Source organism: Sinocyclocheilus grahami, unplaced genomic scaffold (genome assembly GCF_001515645.1).
Source record: "Sinocyclocheilus grahami isolate Dianchi unplaced genomic scaffold, SAMN03320097.WGS_v1.1 scaffold768.1, whole genome shotgun sequence".
NCBI lineage: Eukaryota > Metazoa > Chordata > Actinopteri > Cypriniformes > Cyprinidae > Sinocyclocheilus > Sinocyclocheilus grahami.
In genome coordinates this window covers 211,443-233,572 of record NW_015505947.1, presented here as the reverse complement: position 1 = coordinate 233,572, position 22,130 = coordinate 211,443, and the positions used below count along the sequence as shown (strand labels likewise).

Genomic DNA, 22,130 nt, shown 5'->3' with positions numbered 1-22,130 from the left:
AGGTAACATTTGGTCAGTCATTCCCTTCGCCGAGGGAGTTTCAAACGCTTATACGAGACAGTAATACCCTGCACCCTTCAAAGAACACACTTCAAGGGCTCTGCCCTTCGAAGGGAGTAGGGCATAGGGATGCTCACTTCTGTTTGGAATTCGCCCCATGTCTCTTTTATCACCGCAGAGGCGCTCTCTCGTTTCATTCAAATGCAGCTTGCCGTCTTGCGTCTTAGTTTTTGATTGTATTGAAAATGAAATAATTTTTTCACGATTTCATTTTTCATTTCTTCAGTCAAATTGCACTTTGGTGAAAACACAGATCCTGCAATCAATAAACTTTTTCAGCAGTATACCCTACATTGCTTTGTTAGAATCCAAATGGCTTAAGGGAGTAAAGAGCAAGTACCACAGTAATACAAGATGTCATCCCAGAATCACAATCCAGAGTCAAAGGTGACCTAACCAGCCTTCCTGAACCTTTCTACATCACCTGAACCCTTGACAACAATACAATCTCTTTTTGCCCCAGGACACTGGATTATATTCACTACACACTTAGCAGAGAACCATCATTTTGACTTATAAAACTGTTTTCCCTTTGGGGATCACTCTTGAAAATGCTCTCTGTCAGGGTGAAATAGAGGCAGTTTAAACACGCTAACTGTAGCAGGGCACTAAGTGGTGTGTATCTGTCAGGCATCTACAGTTGCATTAATGGAGAATACGTCAAGGTCAGCCGAGCTGCTAGCACTGTTATTATACTCCCTTAGGTTGGGTTTGTGAGTGTGAGGTAGATAAATAACTTACTAAATAGAGTCTCTACTGAATTAATCTTTTGGCTGGCTGGAAAACATACAGGTAAAGACGATGCTGTGTGTGATAAATGCTTCCTGAGCACAAACCACTTTCTTTTTAAAACAGCTGAATGCCACTGATGGAACCTTCATTTGTGAATGTCTGAATACTCACAAGGCCAACATTTTTTTTTTTAATAGCAGCTGATGTTTAGTTCATGTCCACTTTATCTCCATATGAATATGATTGTTGCACCCAGTGAATGTTTGTAATTAATGTCAGCCCAATGCAGAGCAAGTGTTTATGCGCATGCATGAGGGTATGTGCATTTGGGAATGTTGTAAGCATGCATAGATTGGCAGCGGGTTACTGTGCATGTGGATGTTGTTGATTGCTACTGGATTTTGTCTGTAGGCTCATGCTGGTGTGACTGTGCTTGTATTCCATTAAGACCCAGACTAAAGCACCCATAAGGACTCACCTTGGCTCTGACGTTTTCAAACGATGCTGGGCTCACCAAAGAGAAACAGATGAGAAACACATCCTGCAAAATACCATCAGAGGACATGACATTTGATGAATGAACTGAAGAAATGTCACTGTTTAAAAGTTTGTGGTCAGATTTTGTTTTAAAGAAATTAATACTTTTTTTCAGCAAGGAAGCATTAAATTGATTATAAGTGACGGTTAAGTCATTTATAATGCTACAAAATATATTTCAAATAAATGCTGTTCATTTGATGGACCATTTGATGAATCCATGGTTCTTGAGCAGCAAATCAGCATATTGAAATAATTTCAGAAGGATCATGCGACACTGAAGCCTGGAGTAATGGCTGCTGATAATTCAGTTTTGCCACCACAAAAATAAATTACATTTTGAAAATATATTAAAATAGAAAACAGCTATTTTAAATTGTATTCATATTAAGATATTACTATTTTTCTTTATTTTTTATGAAAATATGCAGCCTTGGTGAGCATAAGAGACTTCTTTTAAAAATATAAAAAAATGTTACCACACGCAAAGTTTAAAATCTGTCACTGAAAAAAACAATGATTGATCACTGTTTTAAATCTTTAAGGGGACGTGTCCCACTAAATGTTTATGCTGGAGTGTACCGTCTGAGGGTAGGACAGTGGCCGCAGTCTGTCATAGTCTTCCTGTCCAGCTGTATCCCAAAGGCCCAGATTGACTGGTTTGCTATCCACCATAACATTTGCTGAGTAGTTATCAAACCTGAGGGAAAGTACACAACCCACACAATCTCTCAATATTTCGACATGAATGTAAAGTTCAGCATAAAAACACAAACGTTTCAAATTGTTGTGGTACTCACACTGTGGGAATGTACTCCCCAGGGAAAGCATTGGTAGTGTAGCTGATGAGAAGACAGGTCTTTCCCACAGCTCTGAAAAATACAAACAACAAAGAAGAAAACAGACATTTAGTTATCCTTCAGATTGCTGGAAAACAAACAAAATAATGTACTCTCAGTAAAACACATGCTGCTAAAATTACTTCAAAGAATGCTAGGTATCTGTAACCATCTTCCAATAAGAGGAACAGGTGTACTGTCCTTCCATAGTGAATTCACACATTTGTTCTCAATCACAAAGAACATTGTACGTGGTCATATTTCAAGAACAAGGCATTACCGCATACAGCAATAACTAGACATGAAAGGTGAGATTCTGCCTTCACTTTGTCTGTAGTACTGCTTTTCAATGCTCAAAGCTAAACTAACTCAGGACCGGTTCACACAGAATTAGTTTTTGCATGCCACTGCACAACTTTTTAGTTGTTCATAAACATACGCTAGACGGAAGTTTTTATTTACCTATGCGCGGCATTCACTTTTCAGCGTTTTGCTCATAATTGCAGCATTGAAGAACTTCAATTTTGAACGCCGGCGCAGCTGCCAGTTTCAAAATACTGGACCAATTGGAAGAAAGCGAGGGCGGGGCAAGCATTAGACAATGAGTATTAGTCTCATTGATACTTCAAACATAGCGATCCTCATTCCTGTGTGTACAGCAAGGGTCACCAAACTCGGTCCTGGAGAGCCGGTGTCCTGCAGAGTTTAGCTCCGACCCTTATTAAACACACCTGAACCAGCTAATCAAGGTCTTACTAGGTATACTTGAAATGTCCAGGCAGGTGTGTTGAGGCAAGTTGGGGCTAAACTCTGCAGGACACCGGCCCTCCAGGACTGAGTTTGGTGACCTCTGGTCTGGTGTACAGTCACCGATGTCATTTTTGTTGCGATGTCCAAAACAGGGCAAAAATCGTGTAGTGCAGGGGTGAAAAACTCAGTTCCTGGAGGGCCACAGCCATGCAGAGTTTATTTCCTAACCTTGTCCGACACACATACTATGTAGTTTTCAAATAAACCTGAATGACTTGATTAGGTGGATCAGGTGTGTTTAAATAAAGTTCCAAACATTGGTTTGGGAGGAGCCTAATCATTCAGTCCTGTCAATTATCATTCCGAGCCTATACAAGCAGCAGTCATTGCGCCGTCCCAGTGACAATTCTTTCAGCATCCCTCCACCTCCCCATCTCCTCTATTTCTGTTATTCTCCCTCTATGTAGTATCGCAATGGGGGAGATGGGTTGAGGCCATCAAGCCAAGTTCGTTTACCATTAACTATTAAGACTGAATGGGCAGGCGAACTCGTGAATTAGGTTTGAAACTAAACACTGCAGGGCTGTGAACTGAGCGTACATTTACACAACAACGTACTTAAAATGCAAAAGATTTTCCCTTGTGTTTTTTTGCATACAGATTACAATGTTGTCAAAACAATTCCCATTCACGTGGCTCTGCAAAAAGACTTGCTGTATTATGCATGTCAGACCCATAATTGGTGATGTCAGAGGTTTCACAAATTCGCGTTTTTGTAGTTTACACAAGAATGATAACAGGATAATTTTCCAAAACTTGCGAATTTGAAACCAGTTTTCAAAAGTTTGCATTTTTTAGTCCCATGAGTTTTGCACTCCTGTTGTAGAATCTGGGCGGCATAACAGGTTAAATGTCTAGAGCTGCAATATAAGTGTGAAATATGTTGACTGTAAATGACATCTGTGACGACAATCGCAATTGCTGTGAAAAGAACAGCAATCTGAAGACTTTCAAAGTTGTGTAAAATAAGGGTGGCATTAGCTATTGCCAGGATGATAATTATTTAATTTATGCATTTTTATCTTTTAGTAGCCTTCATTTCTGCTGCTCGATTATTTCAGTTATTTCTCATAAAATTCCTTGATGTTTAACCTTTTACGGGTCATACTGTATTACCAATGGAACAGTGGAATTGTATATACTCAGAAATTCTTTCGTTTTATTAGGAAAAAAAACTGTCCAGTGCTGTGACAGCAGACCGGAGAGCAACACAAACTACCTCAAAACAATTGTGCATGCTTACATTAACTCAAAAAGAGAAGATGACATTTGGTATGAAAACAGATCACCTGAAGCAGCAAATACAGATGGGCTGAAAGAAGTGTGTATGACCGTACAAATTCAAGTAGAGCACATGTTGATGCTTGCAGGCAGCGAGAGAGAGGCATGCTGGTATTCAGGAGCCTGTGGCTACATTTCCCTCACATCAAGAAACACTGGAGCTACCCAACGGCAAGGTCAAAATCACACACTTCAGGCTACACACATTCAGTCACATCAGAACTATTTGCTATCTTTATTACACTCACTTCTTGATTTCTCTCTCTTGCTCTCATTCGCATTAAAAAAAAAACATGGAAAAACACATACATAGACCCACATGGTAATAACCAAATGTCGTTTGAGTTATCCAGACTTGTGTGCACTTGACTGAAGGGCTGGGCTCTGATGTATTGTGCACTATAAGCCATGAGTCAACAGCAAAAACAGAAAAAGTCCACATAAAATTTCTGTAATGCATTTTGACAAGCCATGACGAAATAATGTAATATTAACAGAACTGAGTCTGTGAGTAGTGCCACTGTGGAAATCAAACATGCCTTCACCACTAAGCATACTTGAATACATTTTAATCTACACAAATTTCAGTATACACTGGAGGCAGTGTGCTGAAAACATAATTAGAAAACAGTGGGAGATCACTGTTAAGAGGTGCTTTCTGAAGCTCTTTGAAGTTTTGAATCAGATATAGATAGATACAGGGAGAGAGACAGATTCAGAGAGAAAAAGAGCAAGAGAAATCTCAGTATGGGGCCTGGCATTGTCGTGACAGGATGACAGGAAGTTGGGTGGTGTCAGCCAGGAAGAGAGATGGCAAGCCTCTTTTTGAAGTGTGTCTTTGAAAATGTGCCCTTGGTCGCTGGGGCTAAACTCTGCAGGACACCGGCCCTCCAGGACTGAGTTTGGTGACCTCTGGTCTGGTGTACAGTCACCGATGTCATTTTTGTTGCGATGTCCAAAACAGGGCAAAAATCGTGTAGTGCAGGGGTGAAAAACTCAGTTCCTGGAGGGCCACAGCCATGCAGAGTTTATTTTCTAACCTTGTCCGACACACATACTATGTAGTTTTCAAATAAACCTGAATGACTTGATTAGGTGGATCAGGTGTGTTTAAATAAAGTTCCAAACATTGGTTTGGGAGGAGCCTAATCATTCAGTCCTGTCAATTATCATTACGAGCCTATACAAGCAGCAGTCATTGCGCCGTCCCAGTGACAATTCTTTCAGCATCCCTCCACCTCCCCATCTCTTTCTCCCATATTTCTGTTATTCTCCCTCTATGTAGTATCGCAATGGGGGAGATGGGTTGAGGCCATCAAGCCAAGTTCGTTTACCATTAACTATTAAGACTGAATGGGCAGGCGAACTCGTGAATTAGGTTTGAAACCAAACACTGCAGGGCTGTGAACTGAGCGTACATTTACACAACAACGTACTTAAAATGCAAAAGATTTTCCCTTGTGTTTTTTTGCATACAGATTACAATGTTGTCAAAACAATCCCCATTCACGTGGCTCTGCAAAAAGACTTGCTGTATTATGCATGTCAGACCCATAATTGGTGATGTCAGAGGTTTCACAAATTCGCGTTTTTGTAGTTTACACAAGAATGATAACAGGATAATTTTCCAAAACTTGCGAATTTGAAACCAGTTTTCAAAAGTTTGCATTTTTTAGTCCCATGAGTTTTGCACTCCTGTTGTAGAATCTGGGCGGCATAACAGGTTAAATGTCTAGAGCTGCAATATAAGTGTGAAATATGTTGACTGTAAATGACATCTGTGACGACAATCGCAATTGCTGTGAAAAGAACAGCAATCTGAAGACTTTCAAAGTTGTGTAAAATAAGGGTGGCATTAGCTATTGCCAGGATGATAATTATTTAATTTATGCATTTTTATCTTTTAGTAGCCTTCATTTCTGCTGCTCGATTATTTCAGTTATTTCTCATAAAATTCCTTGATGTTTAACCTTTTACGGGTCATACTGTATTACCAATGGAACAGTGGAATTGTATATACTCAGAAATTCTTTCATTTTATTAGGAAAAAAAACTGTCTCACTCAGATCCAGTGATAGTTACAATACATCCAGTGCTGTGACAGCAGACCGGAGAGCAACACAAACTACCTCAAAACAATTGTGCATGCTTACATTAACTCAAAAAGAGAAGATGACATTTGGTATGAAAACAGATCACCTGAAGCAGCAAATACATAGATGGGCTGAAAGAAGTGTGTATGACCGTACAAATTCAAGTAGAGCACATGTTGATGCTTGCAGGCAGCGAGAGAGAGGCATGCTGGTATTCAGGAGCCTGTGGCTACATTTCCCTCACATCAAGAAACACTGGAGCTACCCAACGGCAAGGTCAAAATCACACACTTCAGGCTACACACATTCAGTCACATCAGAACTATTTGCTATCTTTATTACACTCACTTCTTGATTTCTCTCTCTTGGCCTCATTCGCATTAAAAAAAAAAACATGGAAAAACACATACATAGACCCACATGGTAATAACCAAATGTCGTTTGAGTTATCCAGACCTGTGTGCACTTGACTGAAGGGCTGGGCTCTGATGTATTGTGCACTATAAGCCATGAGTCAACAGCAAAAACAGAAAAAGTCCACATAAAATTTCTGTAATGCATTTTGACAAGCCATGACGAAATAATGTAATATTAACAGAACTGAGTCTGTGAGTAGTGCCACTGTGGAAATCAAACATGCCTTCACCACTAAGCATACTTGAATACATTTTAATCTACACAAATTTCAGTACACACTGGAGGCAGTGTGCTGAAAACATAATTAGAAAACAGTGGGAGATCACTGTTAAGAGGTGCTTTCTGAAGCTCTTTGAAGTTTTGAATCAGATATAGATAGATACAGGGAGAGAGACAGATTCAGAGAGAAAAAGAGCAAGAGAAATCTCAGTATGGGGCCTGGCATTGTCGTGACAGGATGACAGGAAGTTGGGTGGTGTCAGCCAGGAAGAGAGATGGCAAGCCTCTTTTTGAAGTGTGTCTTTGAAAATGTGCCCTTGGTCGCTTCAACTTCTTCATGCTCTATCTCTCTCTTTGATTAAACATGAGCAAACAACAATGTGATAGCCATTTGTGTGTAAATGTCTTGTTCTTGTGGGTTACAGATCTTGAGCTGATCATATAAAACTGCAGGGCCTCGTGTTTTAGCAGAGCTGGTTTCCGCAGAAAGCAAGAGTTTATACAGAAACTGATACTCAGAAGACAGTCATTTGTGTCAGGAACAGTATAAGATGTCCACCTGGAAGTCATGCCAATTCAGAGAACTCGGTGTGTGATAGCATCAGGGTTAAAACAAAACAAAAAAAAGAAAGAAAAAAAATCAAAGTGCTGCAGGGTTAGTGTTGACACATGCATGAACAAATATATATATGAAAAAAAAAAATTTGGGGTTACATTCGGTTTCATTGAATGGGAAAATAAATTGTTGAATTATTGCCCTGACATACTGTGATTTGTTTTTGTTTATCGTTGTTCACTCAGTTATCTGAAATTGATTTACAGTTGTAAAGTTCTAAACACACCCAAGTGCATGATACACAATCATGTGAATCTTTTATATAACAGGACTGATGCACTGTGCATGCAAAATTTCTTTAGACACTGCAAAGGTTGTGATATGATGTCACACTATGGCATCCTTCTTAAAGACATGCAATCAACATATTACAAATAATATTAAATACAAAATGTAAAAAATACAATCTACTCCACATTACTGCTACACTGCAGCTTTTACGTTTAAGTACTTGTAATTCAGCTAAGGGGTCACACCGTGACACATCAATCTTCTATCAGTCACACATCTTCACGTGACACAATTCACAGTTCAGCGTTCACCCAAATCTGGTTCACATGAGTTGCATTTCCAATAGCTGCATTTGCATGCATATGAATGGAAGTCAATGGATTAAAAAGTATAGTGTGGCCATTTATGATGTACATAACAATTTAGTAAGTTTGAATTCTAGAGGTTTTAATATTTATCAGTAGTTGAGCATGACTAGTAAAGAAGTGGAACACACACAAAATAATAAGAATCTTCACATAAGTCTTTTCCATACAATGACAGCTCACAGTGACCACAGACTGTCTACTAAAGCATTATATTACACTAGATGTAAAGCATTCAGAAGGCAAGATTTGTGTGAGGAATAAACCAGATTGAAGTTGTTGTCTCTGATAATATTCGCCTTTGTTCTCCAGTGTCATAACCAAACATAATGAGAGCAAAACTAGCGCACAATTAATGTGGACTAAATTATTGTGGTTTTAAATTATGCTTTTTTTAGTCCTTGCTGCAGCTGGATATGTTGTGGTCACGTTGAACTATCACTGTATAAAAAATATCTATATGAAGATTTTTCAAATGTAATTAATGGGTGAATGAGTAAATAATAACAGAATGTTCATTTTTTGGACAATTTGTTCTGTCAGTGTGTAAAAGGAGGAATATGCACCCCGTTAATCTTTGAGCAATATAAGGAACTTCAGAAGCTGGGTCACGGCATCAAATGCAAGAGGAAGTTAGCAGCTTCAAAATGGAGAGCTGTGCACAGGGTTTTAACAGGATATCCTCAAAGCGAAAGCACATCTCCCCTGCTGCCATTCGCCATGTTAGATGTTGCACTTAACTTGGCCAAAAAACAATGCATAAACAGTGCATTTTGATACATGTCAATCATGAATTACATTGTCAACACTTTAAACCTTCAGCCTATGTCCCTAATAACTGTTGCATCAGCATACCGCTCTGCTTCCAGATCTGAAGTTCATCAGCAGCATCACTTTTATTTTCCAGTTCTGTCTCACTGCATTATATAAAGCAGATGAGATAAAGTGATGCTGCAAATCAAAACCTTATATTACGTTCCTATGCAAATCCCCCCTCCCACTTTTCCGAAAAGCAGCTTCAGACTCACATGTTTCAGAGCCATCTCATCCTCCATCTTGAATCATCACTGTCTGCAGGTCAGCATATACTCTAGAAACACCTAAAATATTTATTTGTGTTTATGGTTACAAATCTTAACAGAAAGCAAACTAGTCTTGACATATTTGGGTCTAAAGCAATAAAGGACTAAATAATAAACCAGACTAAAAGATGCCATTTTGACTGCATGACTAGACTTTGTATGGCCGCACTCTCACAATGAAAGATACTTCTTGTATCCCTTGCACCGCTGTGATGCATCATTCATGGGAAACATGCTTCGTTCACTAGTAACAGCCCAAATGTTTACACCCTAATGAAGTGCCCAGTTGTCGAAGCCAATGTTTCCAAACATATTTTTGACTTCTGTACCACAACAGGCCCTTCAGTAAAGTTTAAATAACGGCTCCATCAACATCAGACCCAGAAAAGGGTCTAAATAATAAATACTTTTTAAAAATATTATTAATCTAACTTTTAAAAATAAATACTGAGGAAAAAAGGACTCACAAGTTAAGACTTCTATCCTGCAACAAGTGTCATCCACACAAGTTTATAAACTTGCACACATCACACACTTTTTTGTTTTCTTTCCTTAAAACAAAGAGATTAAAAATAATTATAATTGTTAAATAAATAAATAATAATAATAAACAAGTGATTATTTTAATCTATTAACAAAGCAAATACGAAATCCTTCCCTGAAAGTATGTATTAATCACTGTATTCATAACATTCTCATCACGATCTTGTCGCTCACAGAATAAAACTATAGCTTCATAAGAATGTGACCCATGTGCAACTGCTGTTTCCTTTTTTGATGAAAATCAGTTGACATGTATTATGTGTGGCATAACTTCCTGCACACTACCAGAGGAATGGTACAAGCCAGAAGATGCTCTTCCTTCTGTGTATTAACTTGCCCATGAATGTCTCTGTGACCCCCAATCTGTCAGCCCAATGCTGCACATCTCTTCTAGCCAAACACAACTGTCTAGAGCAGTTAAATCACAAAACCTGTAGATAGGTTATTTTGTGTCCCAAAAGAGAAAGATATATGAAGATAAAGTGTATTCAGGCATGGCATTTTAGATTTAGCACCCCTGACCCTGAGGCTATAAAAACTAAAATACAAAGTATCTCACGTGACAAATGAGGAAATTAAAACTAATCTACAGACGAAGTAGATCCAATTAAGTGCTTTTAAGATATTTGCAGTACCCTTGAAAACGGTATAACTGCTATCAATCCAGTTTCAAATGAATATTTAAAAATACAAGAAAATATAAACCATGGTGTTTACAAACACCTTTGAAGGTAACCGGTGAAAAACAGATATGAATAAATAAATCAGTTTAAAAAATAAACTCTTCACTCACCCATCTCCGACCACCACGCACTTTATTGCTTGCATTTTCCGATACTTTTGACAAACTTTGCCGGCTGCCGCTATAAAACAACTGTTAAGGAACCAAGTTGTAATACAGGAAACAGATTTGCTTCTTCAGTCTCAGTCTCAGTCTCTCTCTCTCTCTCTCTCTCTCATCTGCGCAGTGCGCACTCGCTCATATGGTTGTGACAGTTTTGGACGTGTCTGTGTAGTGTCGAACTATATGAGGAAGTATTCAACTTTTAAGTGGAAGAGACGAACGCGCTCTATATCAGTGCGTTACATGCATTACAGTCCACAAGAGGGCAATGTCGAATCATCAGTGAGAGTGACCATTTAAAGTGCACTTAGTAACATGTCCCTCAAAGGAAAAAAAGTTTTAGCACTAAAGTACTCAGTAATACTTACATATGCTATTGTCAAACTAATGTGCACTAACATGTAATGCAGTTTCCAGTCACATCAGTAACCTAATGTAAACCATATACCATATCATACTCGTTTTTCAATTCTGTAATGGCATTGGTAACTGAAAACCTGCTTTTGTGTGATCCATGCTTGAATTGATAAGTAGGCTACAGAATGACTACTAAACGTTAAATATACAGAGAAAGAAAGATTGGACCTTTAGAGTAGTTTATTGACAAATTAGAATGTATCATAACTGACTATTTATTAGCCTTTTTTTTAAACTGTTGGGAGGAAGATTCTCATGTATTTGTCAGTGCATTCTCTGAATTGAAATGTGATAAAAATCTAATGGCCATTTGTGAAAGAAAAGAAAATTGTGAAATGGAGAGGAAACGCTGAGGAAAGCAGTTCTCGGAGCTCAGCTGCCATTCATTGCCGTGACGTCACCCTCCTCGCGCAAGAGCACAGCGCTTCTTCATCAATTAAAGCGCAGTTCACGTTTACATTCGTACTGTACGACTCCGACTACCTGCTCACTGAGTTACACATATGAAGGTATGCGTTTCCATCATTTTTGTATCGTTTCTTATTGTAAGAAAGAAGTTTTACATCCTTATGCCTCCATAACCTCTCACCAGTCATAGTAATCGCTTTTAAGAGGTTTATTATGCTACTTATGTCTTATTTTGCGTCAGTTAGGTTGTTGCTGGGATTACTATTTTTTTTTCCATATTAACATTTTTTTAAGAACATATGCCTATATATCTGTATGCTGAAAAACTGACATCATCAAGATATCATCATAATATTTTAGTCATTTTAATACAGTCTGTTATGTAATATAGTACTTCCAGTACTTCCAGATTTAACACTTTTCTTGGTATGCGCTGATCTGTGTTTGTGCACTGACTGATCTGATCTTCCTGTTTTAATGCAGTCTCCCTGCAGCACAACCAGCATGGGAACCCAAAGAAAGGACAGCTTCCTCTGGGGGAAAGGTATGTTCTTCCTTAATCATTTTCTTAAGGTCTGAGACTGCTGTATAACTTCTGGCTCTGAGCTCAACTGTGAATAAGGGACTTTTAAGGCAAAACATCCTATTGCGTCTGTAGTGGGACACCTGTGATATGACCTTCATCCAAACTTCCTCGTTGAACTTTTTGTAAAAGCCTATGTGTGATATTAAAGCAACAGAAATTAGTTTTAAAAATACAAATATAATGCAACATTTGGATAGCTTTTAAACTGTAAATGCAAACCAAGACTTAATGATAGTTTACAATAAAATCATATGCTATTCCATAGCACAATCACTGTGGGAAATGTATTATTAATATTTTGAGTGATTGCATCCAGAGAAGCTTCAGTGTTGTGTAAATGCAACCACCAATAGACCAAAATACATCCTATGTGGGGCAGTTCTCCAAAACTGAAGTAGCAGAGATATATTTAGCTGAGAAATATGGGCTGTGTTTGCACTTTAGGTTATTCTCCTTCTCTATTTTGCAATTCCTTCTCTTCATGAGTGTGGGATCAGGGATCTGATGTGAGACTCTTGCTAACTGTTGATCTATTTGTGCTCCCATGTCATCTTCAGCACCTTTAGCTTTCAATTCAAATGACAAGAGGCAGACTGACGTCCATAAGCATGTGATTCTAGATGATATTCAGGTATATGGCTTTATAGTATCATTTTGCATATAGTACTGTATAGTAAAGGGTTTTAATCAAATAAATACCATTTTCTGCCAGAAAAATGTCTTGCAAAACTTTGTGAAGCACATGATGCAGTATTTGTAAACTATATGTCATCAAGTTAAGACAAAGCTTTGGCTGATCAATTTCTTCACTCTTGCAGAAACTCAGGCTGGAGATCGAAAACATGATGACAGAAATTCAAACGATGGAGGCCGATGAAGAGAAGTGAGTATTCACCTTTATCACTCAGCTCTGAGTTACCATAGCAACTAGAAAATAAAATCGATAAACCCAGCATTTGGACATTTCCTACATAATATTTTCGCTGTGTAGTATCTTTCTGTATTGCACTGCTCTTTATGACAGCGTTTAATCATTGTGGTCATTTTCATATCCACTTTCATAATGTTCACATATGTCCCTTGGGTTTATACTATTTGTTGTTTAGATTAAGGTTAGAATGTCTAATAAAATAAAATAACCTCTTTCTTATAGTAATCTGAATCCATGTTTATGAATATGTCTCCTAAAACTGAACTAGCGCCAAGCACGTAACAGTAGATTAGGGTTTCAAACTTAATGTGCAGTCCATAGTCACTAGTCACGAAAAGGTGCTAATTTATTTTAGTATTTTATTTAACAGTACATGCCATGTGTGTACATGCATAATACTTTCATGTGCATTAGAAGCTGCAGTATCTTCCTTGAACTGAATTCTGCCACAAATGCACGGTTCACATTTTCAGGTTCAGTTTTTTTGCACATCACAAAACACCATCTTTGAGCGTGGGCTTGTATCTGTTTCCTGTTTCTTGGTATCAATTTGACGAGAAGAGCTTTAGCTCTAGGTGTGTCATTGCTAATTTTATATGTGGACATGCTAGCCACAGAAAATGATGAGATGTGGTTATTTGCATCAGCCACTACGCACTCACATCATGATTTAGCTGAATCAACACTATATTGTCATGATATGCTGGAAATGTTTTCTGAAGCATTTCATTTTTGTCATAATGCCAATTTTCTAATTTTCCTCTAGTAAAAATGTTATGAAGAACAAGAGAATCCAGTGTGGAAAAAAGAAATTTAACATGGACCCAAAAAAGGTATGAACCATGAATCATTTGAGTTGCATGCAGCGCAACAACGTAATGCATGTTGGGCAACAGCTTCACAACTATAAGAAGATTCAGCTAAACTAGGTTAGAGGAAGAGGGGGTGGAAAGAGACAGAGAAAGATAGAACCACATCCTGTGCTTTCTGTAGAACAAGTGAGCTGAAGCTGCACTGCATTTTCCGAGTAGCTCGGTATAAATGGTCAGTAAAAACAACAACTGCTTTACTAGTCCAGTTTTGATCATTTTTCACAAAAGCATCCCCCCTACTAATATGAAACCTGCATACAAAAGATAATGTTTGTGCATTTCACTAATAAAATCTGAAACTGATGTAGTTGTTAGACCAACAGCAAATCATGTGTCATGATCTGTATCTTATATCCTGTTTCTTAATGAATGTTTGGTAACAGTGGTGCCAATGGTCTGTGGGAATTTCATTGAGGTTAATTGTGCGTGTTTATTTCCAGGGTATACAGTACCTAGTGGATAATGAGCTTTTGGAGTGGAAACCAGAGGCTGTGGCGGAGTTCCTCTATAAAGAGGAAGGCCTCAATAAAACGGCTATTGGCAACTTTTTAGGAGAAAGGTATGATGATGAGGATGAGGATGTTTTTGTGGCACATACTGCTTGTGGCTTTGATATAGAAAAAAGTTTGTTCCTTTTTGTATCCACAGGGAGGAGATCCACCTTCAGATCCTGCAGGCTTTTGTTCACCTTCACGAGTTCTCAAATCTTAATCTGGTTCAGGCTTTGAGGTGAGTCGAGATTCTCTTCTTCCTGTTTCATTCCCATATATCATCCCATATACATTTTCAGATAATAATCCATTTTGGGGGGATTGTTTGATTGTGGACATAGGCAGTTCTTGTGGAGCTTCCGTCTACCTGGTGAGGCTCAGAAGATCGACCGCATGATGGAGGCCTTTGCTCTGCGGTACTGCACCTGTAATGCGGGGGTTTTTCAGTCCACAGGTAGATTGCCACTGTATTTGGAGGACAGGTTTTGTGTTTGACTGCCAAAAGAAAGAAAACATCTAAATTCAAGAGACATTTAGAAACCAAAATGGTTGTGATTCCCTGTGCAGCCTATGTCTTGTTAATAATTGTTGGGCCTATATGCAATTCATGGTAATATTAATACATTTCAGTGTTTGATTTTAAAGGCATTAATATCTAGGTCCTGAAGTAAAACTACTTGAGAGCCACTGCTATAGATTACTTACATGTAGACATTTGAAAACGTGTGTATTTGTGTGTTGCAGACACCTGTTACATCCTTTCCTTCGCTATCATCATGCTTAACACAAGCTTGCACAACCCCAATGTGAAAGACAAGACCACACTAGAACGTTTCATCAGCATGAACAGAGGAATCAACCATGGAGAAGATCTTCCTGATGAACTACTCGAGGTGAGAGACGTCATAGGGTCCAATTTTTCTACACAAGTTTACCAGACCAAACAGTATATGTGATAATATGAAAGGAATAAATAACATTTTGAACAGTCCTGAACATTTTCAAGGAAAACATAATTATATTATTATTTTTAGTTATTTTATAGCAATTTTTTTTAAATATATATATTTTTTTCATTCATAGAGCAATGCTTGATAATCCATTGTTGGAGTCATAATTTTGTTTTATTCAATGATCAAGTGTTAATAATTTCTCTTTATTGAAACATCCTGTAGAAACTTTATGAAAGCATTAAGAACGAACCCTTTAAGATCCCAGAAGATGACGGCAATGATCTCACTCACACCTTCTTTAATCCTGACAGAGAGGGCTGGCTTCTAAAAGAAGGTTCGTTACGCTTGTGCACTGTTCATACTCACTAATTGTTGTATATATTTATAATAGCATAGGAACCAGTACCCAGCTTACAAACATTCTTGGAACATTTTTCTAGTGTTCCCGTGAAGTCATGAAAACGTTCTCTCAACATTCACGACATCGTTTTTAAAATGTCCCAAAAAAACTTTTTTTATTTGGTTTTCCATTTTATAACATTGATAATATTTTTTCTGAACATTATGAAACAAGTAGTATCATTATAAAAATGTTTCAGAAAACAAAAGTTCCATGACAGATGCACAAAAAATGTTTTTGTGCTAACCTTTTAAGAACATTATTAAAGACCAGATAACTTTAAATGGACGTTCTATTAACATTTTTATTCTTATTCATATTATTATTATATTATTACTGGAAAAACGCTTGTTCATAACTTGGAGTGAACCTTGTGAGAACGTTCACTGTTAGCTTGGCAGCTTCATTCCTGTTTCAAACTACTCTTAAGGCCTTTTCACAACTATAAAAATAACGATAAAGATATAGTTCTAAAAATCGTTCTCAATATTAAAGAATAGCAGAGTCCACCCCACAGCTATAACGATAAAGGCACAGAGAAATGATATCGTTGGAATCACTTTCAGAACGATTTTTTCCAGTTGATGAACGATAAAAACATTGACAGCCAATTAGAATCAACCCTGCTATAATGAGGACAACTTCAGGATTTAAAGCAGGAGAGGAGTGTGCGCTTGGAATAAACAGACGATATCGTCCGCTGGTGTGGACGCTAATATAGTTACCTTCAGTGTTGGGGAAAGTTACTTTTAAAAGTAATGCGTTACAATATTGCGTTACTCCATAAAAAAGTAACTAATTACGTTACTTAGTTACTTCTTATGGAAAGTAATGCGTTACGTTACTTTTGCATTACTTTTAAATCTGAACAGGGCTTGCTTGTTTGTTTTTAAAATAAAAAAGTTATATTTCTGTCAGGACCACTATCGTCAAAATGACAGATACTTAGCATAAAGTTTGGTTTGGCGGTATGGTTCTGTTCTGGGCAAAACACTTCCCTGCCCATCCATGCAGCCTGTCATGAATGAGCAGGGAGAGCAGCAATAATAACCCCCCCAGGGTTAACAGAACAGAACAAGGCAGATATCATTAATGTACTCAATGATATTTAAGTGTAACACTTTATTCAAGATAAAGGAGTCTGATTAGCAAGGAATATCAGAAAGCGAAGTCCTAACTGTGGCGAAAGGTGGAGCTGGGGATGGAGGAGGGTAATTTGCTCCGAAGCAAGCTGAAAAGCTGCTGAATAATACTGAATACAGCTTATATAGGAATGCCGCGATAGGTGTCGTATTCCTATAGGTAGATGTGATCAGCTGATGCAAGCTTGACTCACGTGACCTGCCAGAACTAACGCTAAGTTCTATTTTTGGCAAAATATAAAAGCCTTTCACACCAAAAGTGAAATGAATAAGCCTCAGGCTGAAGGGAAAGTAAATTTACGTCCGTACAGTAGAATGCAGAAGAATAAATTTCAACACACAGCAATAAAAAAAGACACACACGTGTTTGTCTAGAGTAATTTGTGCTTATTAATATGGTTGATATTGGTTAATAGAATGGGATTAAATACATAAAGGATATTTGTGTTGTTGAACATTTAATTATTGCAGGTTTGCGTCATATTCTGAGTTGCATTATTTTTATTCATTTTGAGGAATACTGAATCTGTGTGTGTTTTTTTTTTTTCTGTGAGTGAGATGAATTAATGCATATTCATATTTATTTTAGAACTTCAGTAACATCTTCTGATTTCTCCCAACATGGGGACAGGAGAGCTGTCAATCAATAAATTGGGGGAAAAAAAGTAACTTGCGTTACGTATTTGAAAAAGTAACTCAGATAATCTGATGTAAATTAAAAAGTAATGCGTTACTTTACTAGTTACTTGAAAAAAGTAATCTGATTACGTAACTCGCGTTACTTGTAATGTGTTACCCCCAACACTGGTTACCTTTATAGTTATCGTTCTTGGAGTGAACGGACCAGTATGCATTTTACATCAGTTCTATTGCTATAATTTGATTGGTCCAAATAGTGAAACAGCCCAGTGCAGCTCAGTCAATCAGGTTAGAGGACCAGAACTAACTGTTACGTAGCTATTCTTTTCTGTCATCTTTGTTTTTCTAAATGTTACTAACAATTCTGGTTTATCCATAGGTGGCAGAATAAAGACCTGGAAGCGGAGGTGGTTCATTTTGACTGACAGCTGTCTCTACTATTTCCAATATACCACTGTTAGTACTCTACCTTTACAAAAATGTCAAGTTCGCTGAGACAAAACACATTAAAATCAGTTTAAAATGATTGTTTTTCCAACTGATATAATATTAAAAGTGAAATCATTCAAAGGCAATCTTTCCCCTCTCTAGGACCAAGAACCAAAAGGAATCATCCCGCTAGAGAACTTAAGTATTAGAGAAGTGGAGGATGCACACAAACAGGTACTTTTCCCATGTTTTTTCCATTCCACCTCATTTATTATCACTGATCCAAATAGATGTGTGTGTGATTCTCTAGAGTAGACGCTATTACACCTGCTGCTTTATGGTTCTTTTAGTCAGCGCTGAGTGATAACTGTACCTCTGCGAGCACAGTCTAGATTTGCTTTGATGAAACTCTGCTCAGATCCTGATTTCTGTTTTTCTTTCAAAGTCAGCATCTTGTGTGACATTTAAATGTTTGTGACCTGGTATTATAACCATGGAATTTAACCTTTTGAAAATGACAGCATATGCATTTTGTCTTTTAAAATGTGTGCGTTCAGTTCTGTTTGGAGTTGTTCAGCCCTCATCGTAAAGGCGAGACGATAAAGGCATGTAAAACAGAAACAGATGGGAGAGTTGTGATGGGCAAACACCACTCCTACAGACTCAGTGCTGCTTCTGAAGAGGAGCGTGCTGACTGGATCCAGGCCATCAGGTACCAGACAGCACAGTTATAATGGATTCATTCAGTTGAACAATTAAAAATAAACTTGATTTTGATATCATTTGCGATCTTTGAATGGCACACACCCCTAGTTTGAACGCCAAAAAAAACATGACATCCAGTGTTCACAAATAAAAAATTGTTTCGTCATTTGGGACGTCACTCATATTTACAGTAACATCATACAACGGGCACTTTCTGAAATGGTCTCTTTTTTCTCATATAACACACTACGTGATAGTCACTATGTAGTGAATGGTGAATAAGTAAACTAGTCAACTCTTTTAGACCTCATTGAAATGAGGAGAGGCAAAATGTCCAGTTTTCTGGCCTGTTTTTCCATTATGCTATTGCTTACATTATTACAATAGCATTCTTCTTATTAAAAGTATTATTAAAAAATCGTATTATTAAAAGTTAATGAATTAAAAGCACTTTACACATAAATGATTTAAACTTTGTTCTGTGCTTTTACCTAATTTTAGTGTCAAAAATGACAGGCCTTTTAAAAATTGCTTGTAAATCTCTCATTATGCTATATTATCACTGATGCTTGAATCCAATCTTTTTGATAGGACAGTGTTTTGACAGCTTATTTATGTCTTTTAGGAAGTGATACAGTAGACTGTATGCCTCATCGATCTTGTTATATCCTGTGTAAGCAAAGTCAGTCTAATTTCTCATTTTTAGTCTAATTTAGTCAAATATATCTTGTATTTTTTTTTTAGAGAATGGAATCCTCTCTGGGTCAAAATGATCAGAGCACAACACGACGATTAAAAAAGAAAGAAAGAAAATATAAAAAAATCAAGAAAGTATGAGAGACAAATATGATACCGACACTAAGATATTGATGGCAAGAAGTTGGCACAGTTTCTTTCTTTCTTTTAGGGAGTGATAGTTTGTACACCTCATTGAACTGAAAAATTCTCAAAAAACATAAACAATTTATATATATATATATATATATATATCCTGTATGATCAAAGTCAGTAAGTTTTAATCAAATTTCTGTCTAATTTAGTCTAACATGCATTTTTTTAGGAATAAGGAATACTCTGGGTCAAAATGACCAGAACACAACATGAGGATTAAAAAAAGAAAGAAAGAAAATATAAAGAAAGAAAAGAAGAAATAAAAATATAAGAGACAAACATGATTCAGACACTAAGATACTGATGGCAATATAACAAGACTTTTCATGAGTTCAGCAATGTGTTTTTGTAGGTCATGGGAAAGAGGAAGTCAAGTATGTTAGAAATGTGCACACACTTAGTCAAACAATAAAATAAAATAAAAAATATATATATATGTTAGTATTGACAGAGGAACTGAGAATAAAAAACTAGGCATCTGAGTCTAACCGTTTCCTCTCTTGTTCTTAGAGCTTGCATCACAAAAGACCCTTTCTATGACCTGGTATCTGCACGCAAGAAGAAGATCATCGGCCACGCTTAACAACATGACTGAAGCTGATTGATGAACTGAGGGGATCTGATCTTTCGAAACAGTTGCACACAGACTGAACAGTAGCCACAGGGACGTTGATGGTTACAGTGGACTGAATGAGCTGGAAATGATGAATGAGGTTCTCAGGGTGCTAATTCTCAGCCCTTCCTCTCAGCACTCAGAGGTCACCGCTGCTGTGCGTGCAGCCTCAGGGTTCGCTTACACGGTGGTGTTGTGGTCAGGCGTTCTGTGAAAAAATTGTTTCCTATTTATTTAACGCTTACGAGAAATATTACAGTAAAAAGCCTGGGAAAGATTTTATTTGTATATCTAAACATGAAACAAGTTTGTATAGTGTTCCTGGTAAATGCAGGATTTTTCTGCTCCTATTTAAGTGAGAGTTCAATTTTATTTTCAATGAAAAACATTTTAATTAAGCTACATTTAATAGGGTTAGGGTTTTTGAAGCACTATTTTGCTATTTTTTTTCTTTGTATCATTCCATTTGACTAGCGTACTTTTATCATTTTATAACTATATGATTTAAAAAAATCTCTATCTTGTAAATATCGGTGTGCCAGTTAGCATTAACATTTATTAGGTTGAAGTTGTCCATATTCTGTACATAATAAATTACTTATTTAATGAATGTACCATTATTTGATTATAAGCTTTTGTGATTTCAGATAGTTTCTAAAACTTTTGAATACACCAAGACCATATTATTAAAATATAATGATTGTGCACTAGGATTCTCTAATTAAAGGTCTTCACCGAACAAGCCAAGTAATGCACACATTTGTCCAGCAGAGGGCACCGTTGGACAAGCTTCATAATCCCTGCAGTGTATGTATGCAAGTGTACATACACTGCAGGGATTATGAGGATTGACTATAATATCAATTATATAAAGTGAAATTGAGATATTTGGGACTTTTTCCCCAGTGTCCCCAGTTTACCTGAATTAATATGCTGTATTTGGATGAGCTTTTTGAGCCTGAAACACGAGAGACTGTTTCTGAAACGTCTGAAATTATGCTCTAGTCTATTGAAAAAAAAGACGACATTTGAACTCTGAAGGACTGCACAGTTGCTTCCTTTGATACATCTATACTGCACTTGTGGTCTACAAAAGCACACCCCCTTCCTGTGTATCATTTCCTTTATCTCTGCCAATTCGGTCGCCATCTCTTCAACCCTTTCTGTCATTTCCCTTACAAGACTAAAAATTCACTCTTGTAGAATTTCAAAAGAACTGTACTTTACATCAAGTGCAAACTCTGCAGTTGTGCACCATTTGGTGATCAATGTAGACTGAAGAGTCTGGCTCAAGGTCATGTAGGTCACTGGTTTAATAACGTACATGCTTTAGCAACACATTTTAATACGCTTAACAAACAAGGGAAGTCAAATGTCACACCCATGTTAGCCTAAGAGAACTGTTGACGCATCTCTGACGATGTCAGCATGGTCAGGTACTGTGTATATCACCTTAGTTTTGGCTGTTTTATGTTGTCTTATATAGCTACAATTCAACACAATATTGCATTATCATTTCAATCTGCAGAAAACAGATATACCATTGTATATATATATACTGACAATTCAGCCTGTCCATGAATCACCTGAGAGGTGTTCAGATAATGTAGGTAGCGTTTTCAGTGGTCAGACCTGTCTTTTAAACTGAATAGAAAAAAAAAATCCCCAAACAGTAGGGTGAATTAAGGTAACCTGGGCTACTTTAGGTAGAATTTAGGTAACTTGGGCAACACTGAGATGACTGTCAAAAGGTGGCCCAATTTACCAGAATTATTTTTAATGAACTCTAAACTAACAATTCATGATTTTTTCATGAGGACTTGAACCCAAAACATTGTGTTTTGGAGAAAAATACCAGCAGTATACCACAAATGTTCAGTACATTAACTAGCAGTTAGTTATATTTCATGTTCTAGTGGCCAAGAAGTTGCTGCATTATTCAAAGAATGAGGTATGATACTAGTTTTTCAATAGTTGTTATTTT

The 22,130-nt window shown here is 37.2% G+C and overlaps 2 protein-coding genes across 2 annotated transcripts in view; one reads left to right on the top strand and one right to left on the bottom strand.

Moving 5' to 3' along the window:
• LOC107561353 (ras-related C3 botulinum toxin substrate 2) overlaps positions 1–10,932 on the bottom strand; it is a 17,361-nt gene extending 6,429 nt beyond the window's left edge. The window contains exons 1-4 of the mRNA XM_016245782.1: positions 10,619–10,932; positions 2,130–2,201; positions 1,912–2,029; positions 1,271–1,333 (exon numbers count right to left, since the gene is read on the bottom strand). Coding sequence (XP_016101268.1) covers positions 1,271–1,333; positions 1,912–2,029; positions 2,130–2,201; positions 10,619–10,653 — 288 coding nt within the window. The 5' untranslated portion in view covers positions 10,654–10,932. The remainder of the gene's footprint in view (positions 1–1,270; positions 1,334–1,911; positions 2,030–2,129; positions 2,202–10,618) is intronic.
• Positions 10,933–11,483: 551 nt separating this feature from the next.
• Positions 11,484–20,471, top strand: LOC107561350 (cytohesin-3-like). The gene is made up of 14 exons (XM_016245777.1): positions 11,484–11,595; positions 11,978–12,038; positions 12,638–12,711; positions 12,899–12,963; positions 13,778–13,844; positions 14,324–14,442; positions 14,532–14,612; positions 14,716–14,828; positions 15,119–15,267; positions 15,550–15,661; positions 17,888–17,964; positions 18,100–18,171; positions 18,495–18,649; positions 20,044–20,471. Exons 1-14 carry the CDS (start codon positions 11,590–11,592, stop codon positions 20,114–20,116), a joined length of 1,224 nt encoding a protein of 407 aa, XP_016101263.1. The 5' UTR covers positions 11,484–11,589; the 3' UTR covers positions 20,117–20,471.
• Positions 20,472–22,130: the final 1,659 nt, after the last annotated feature.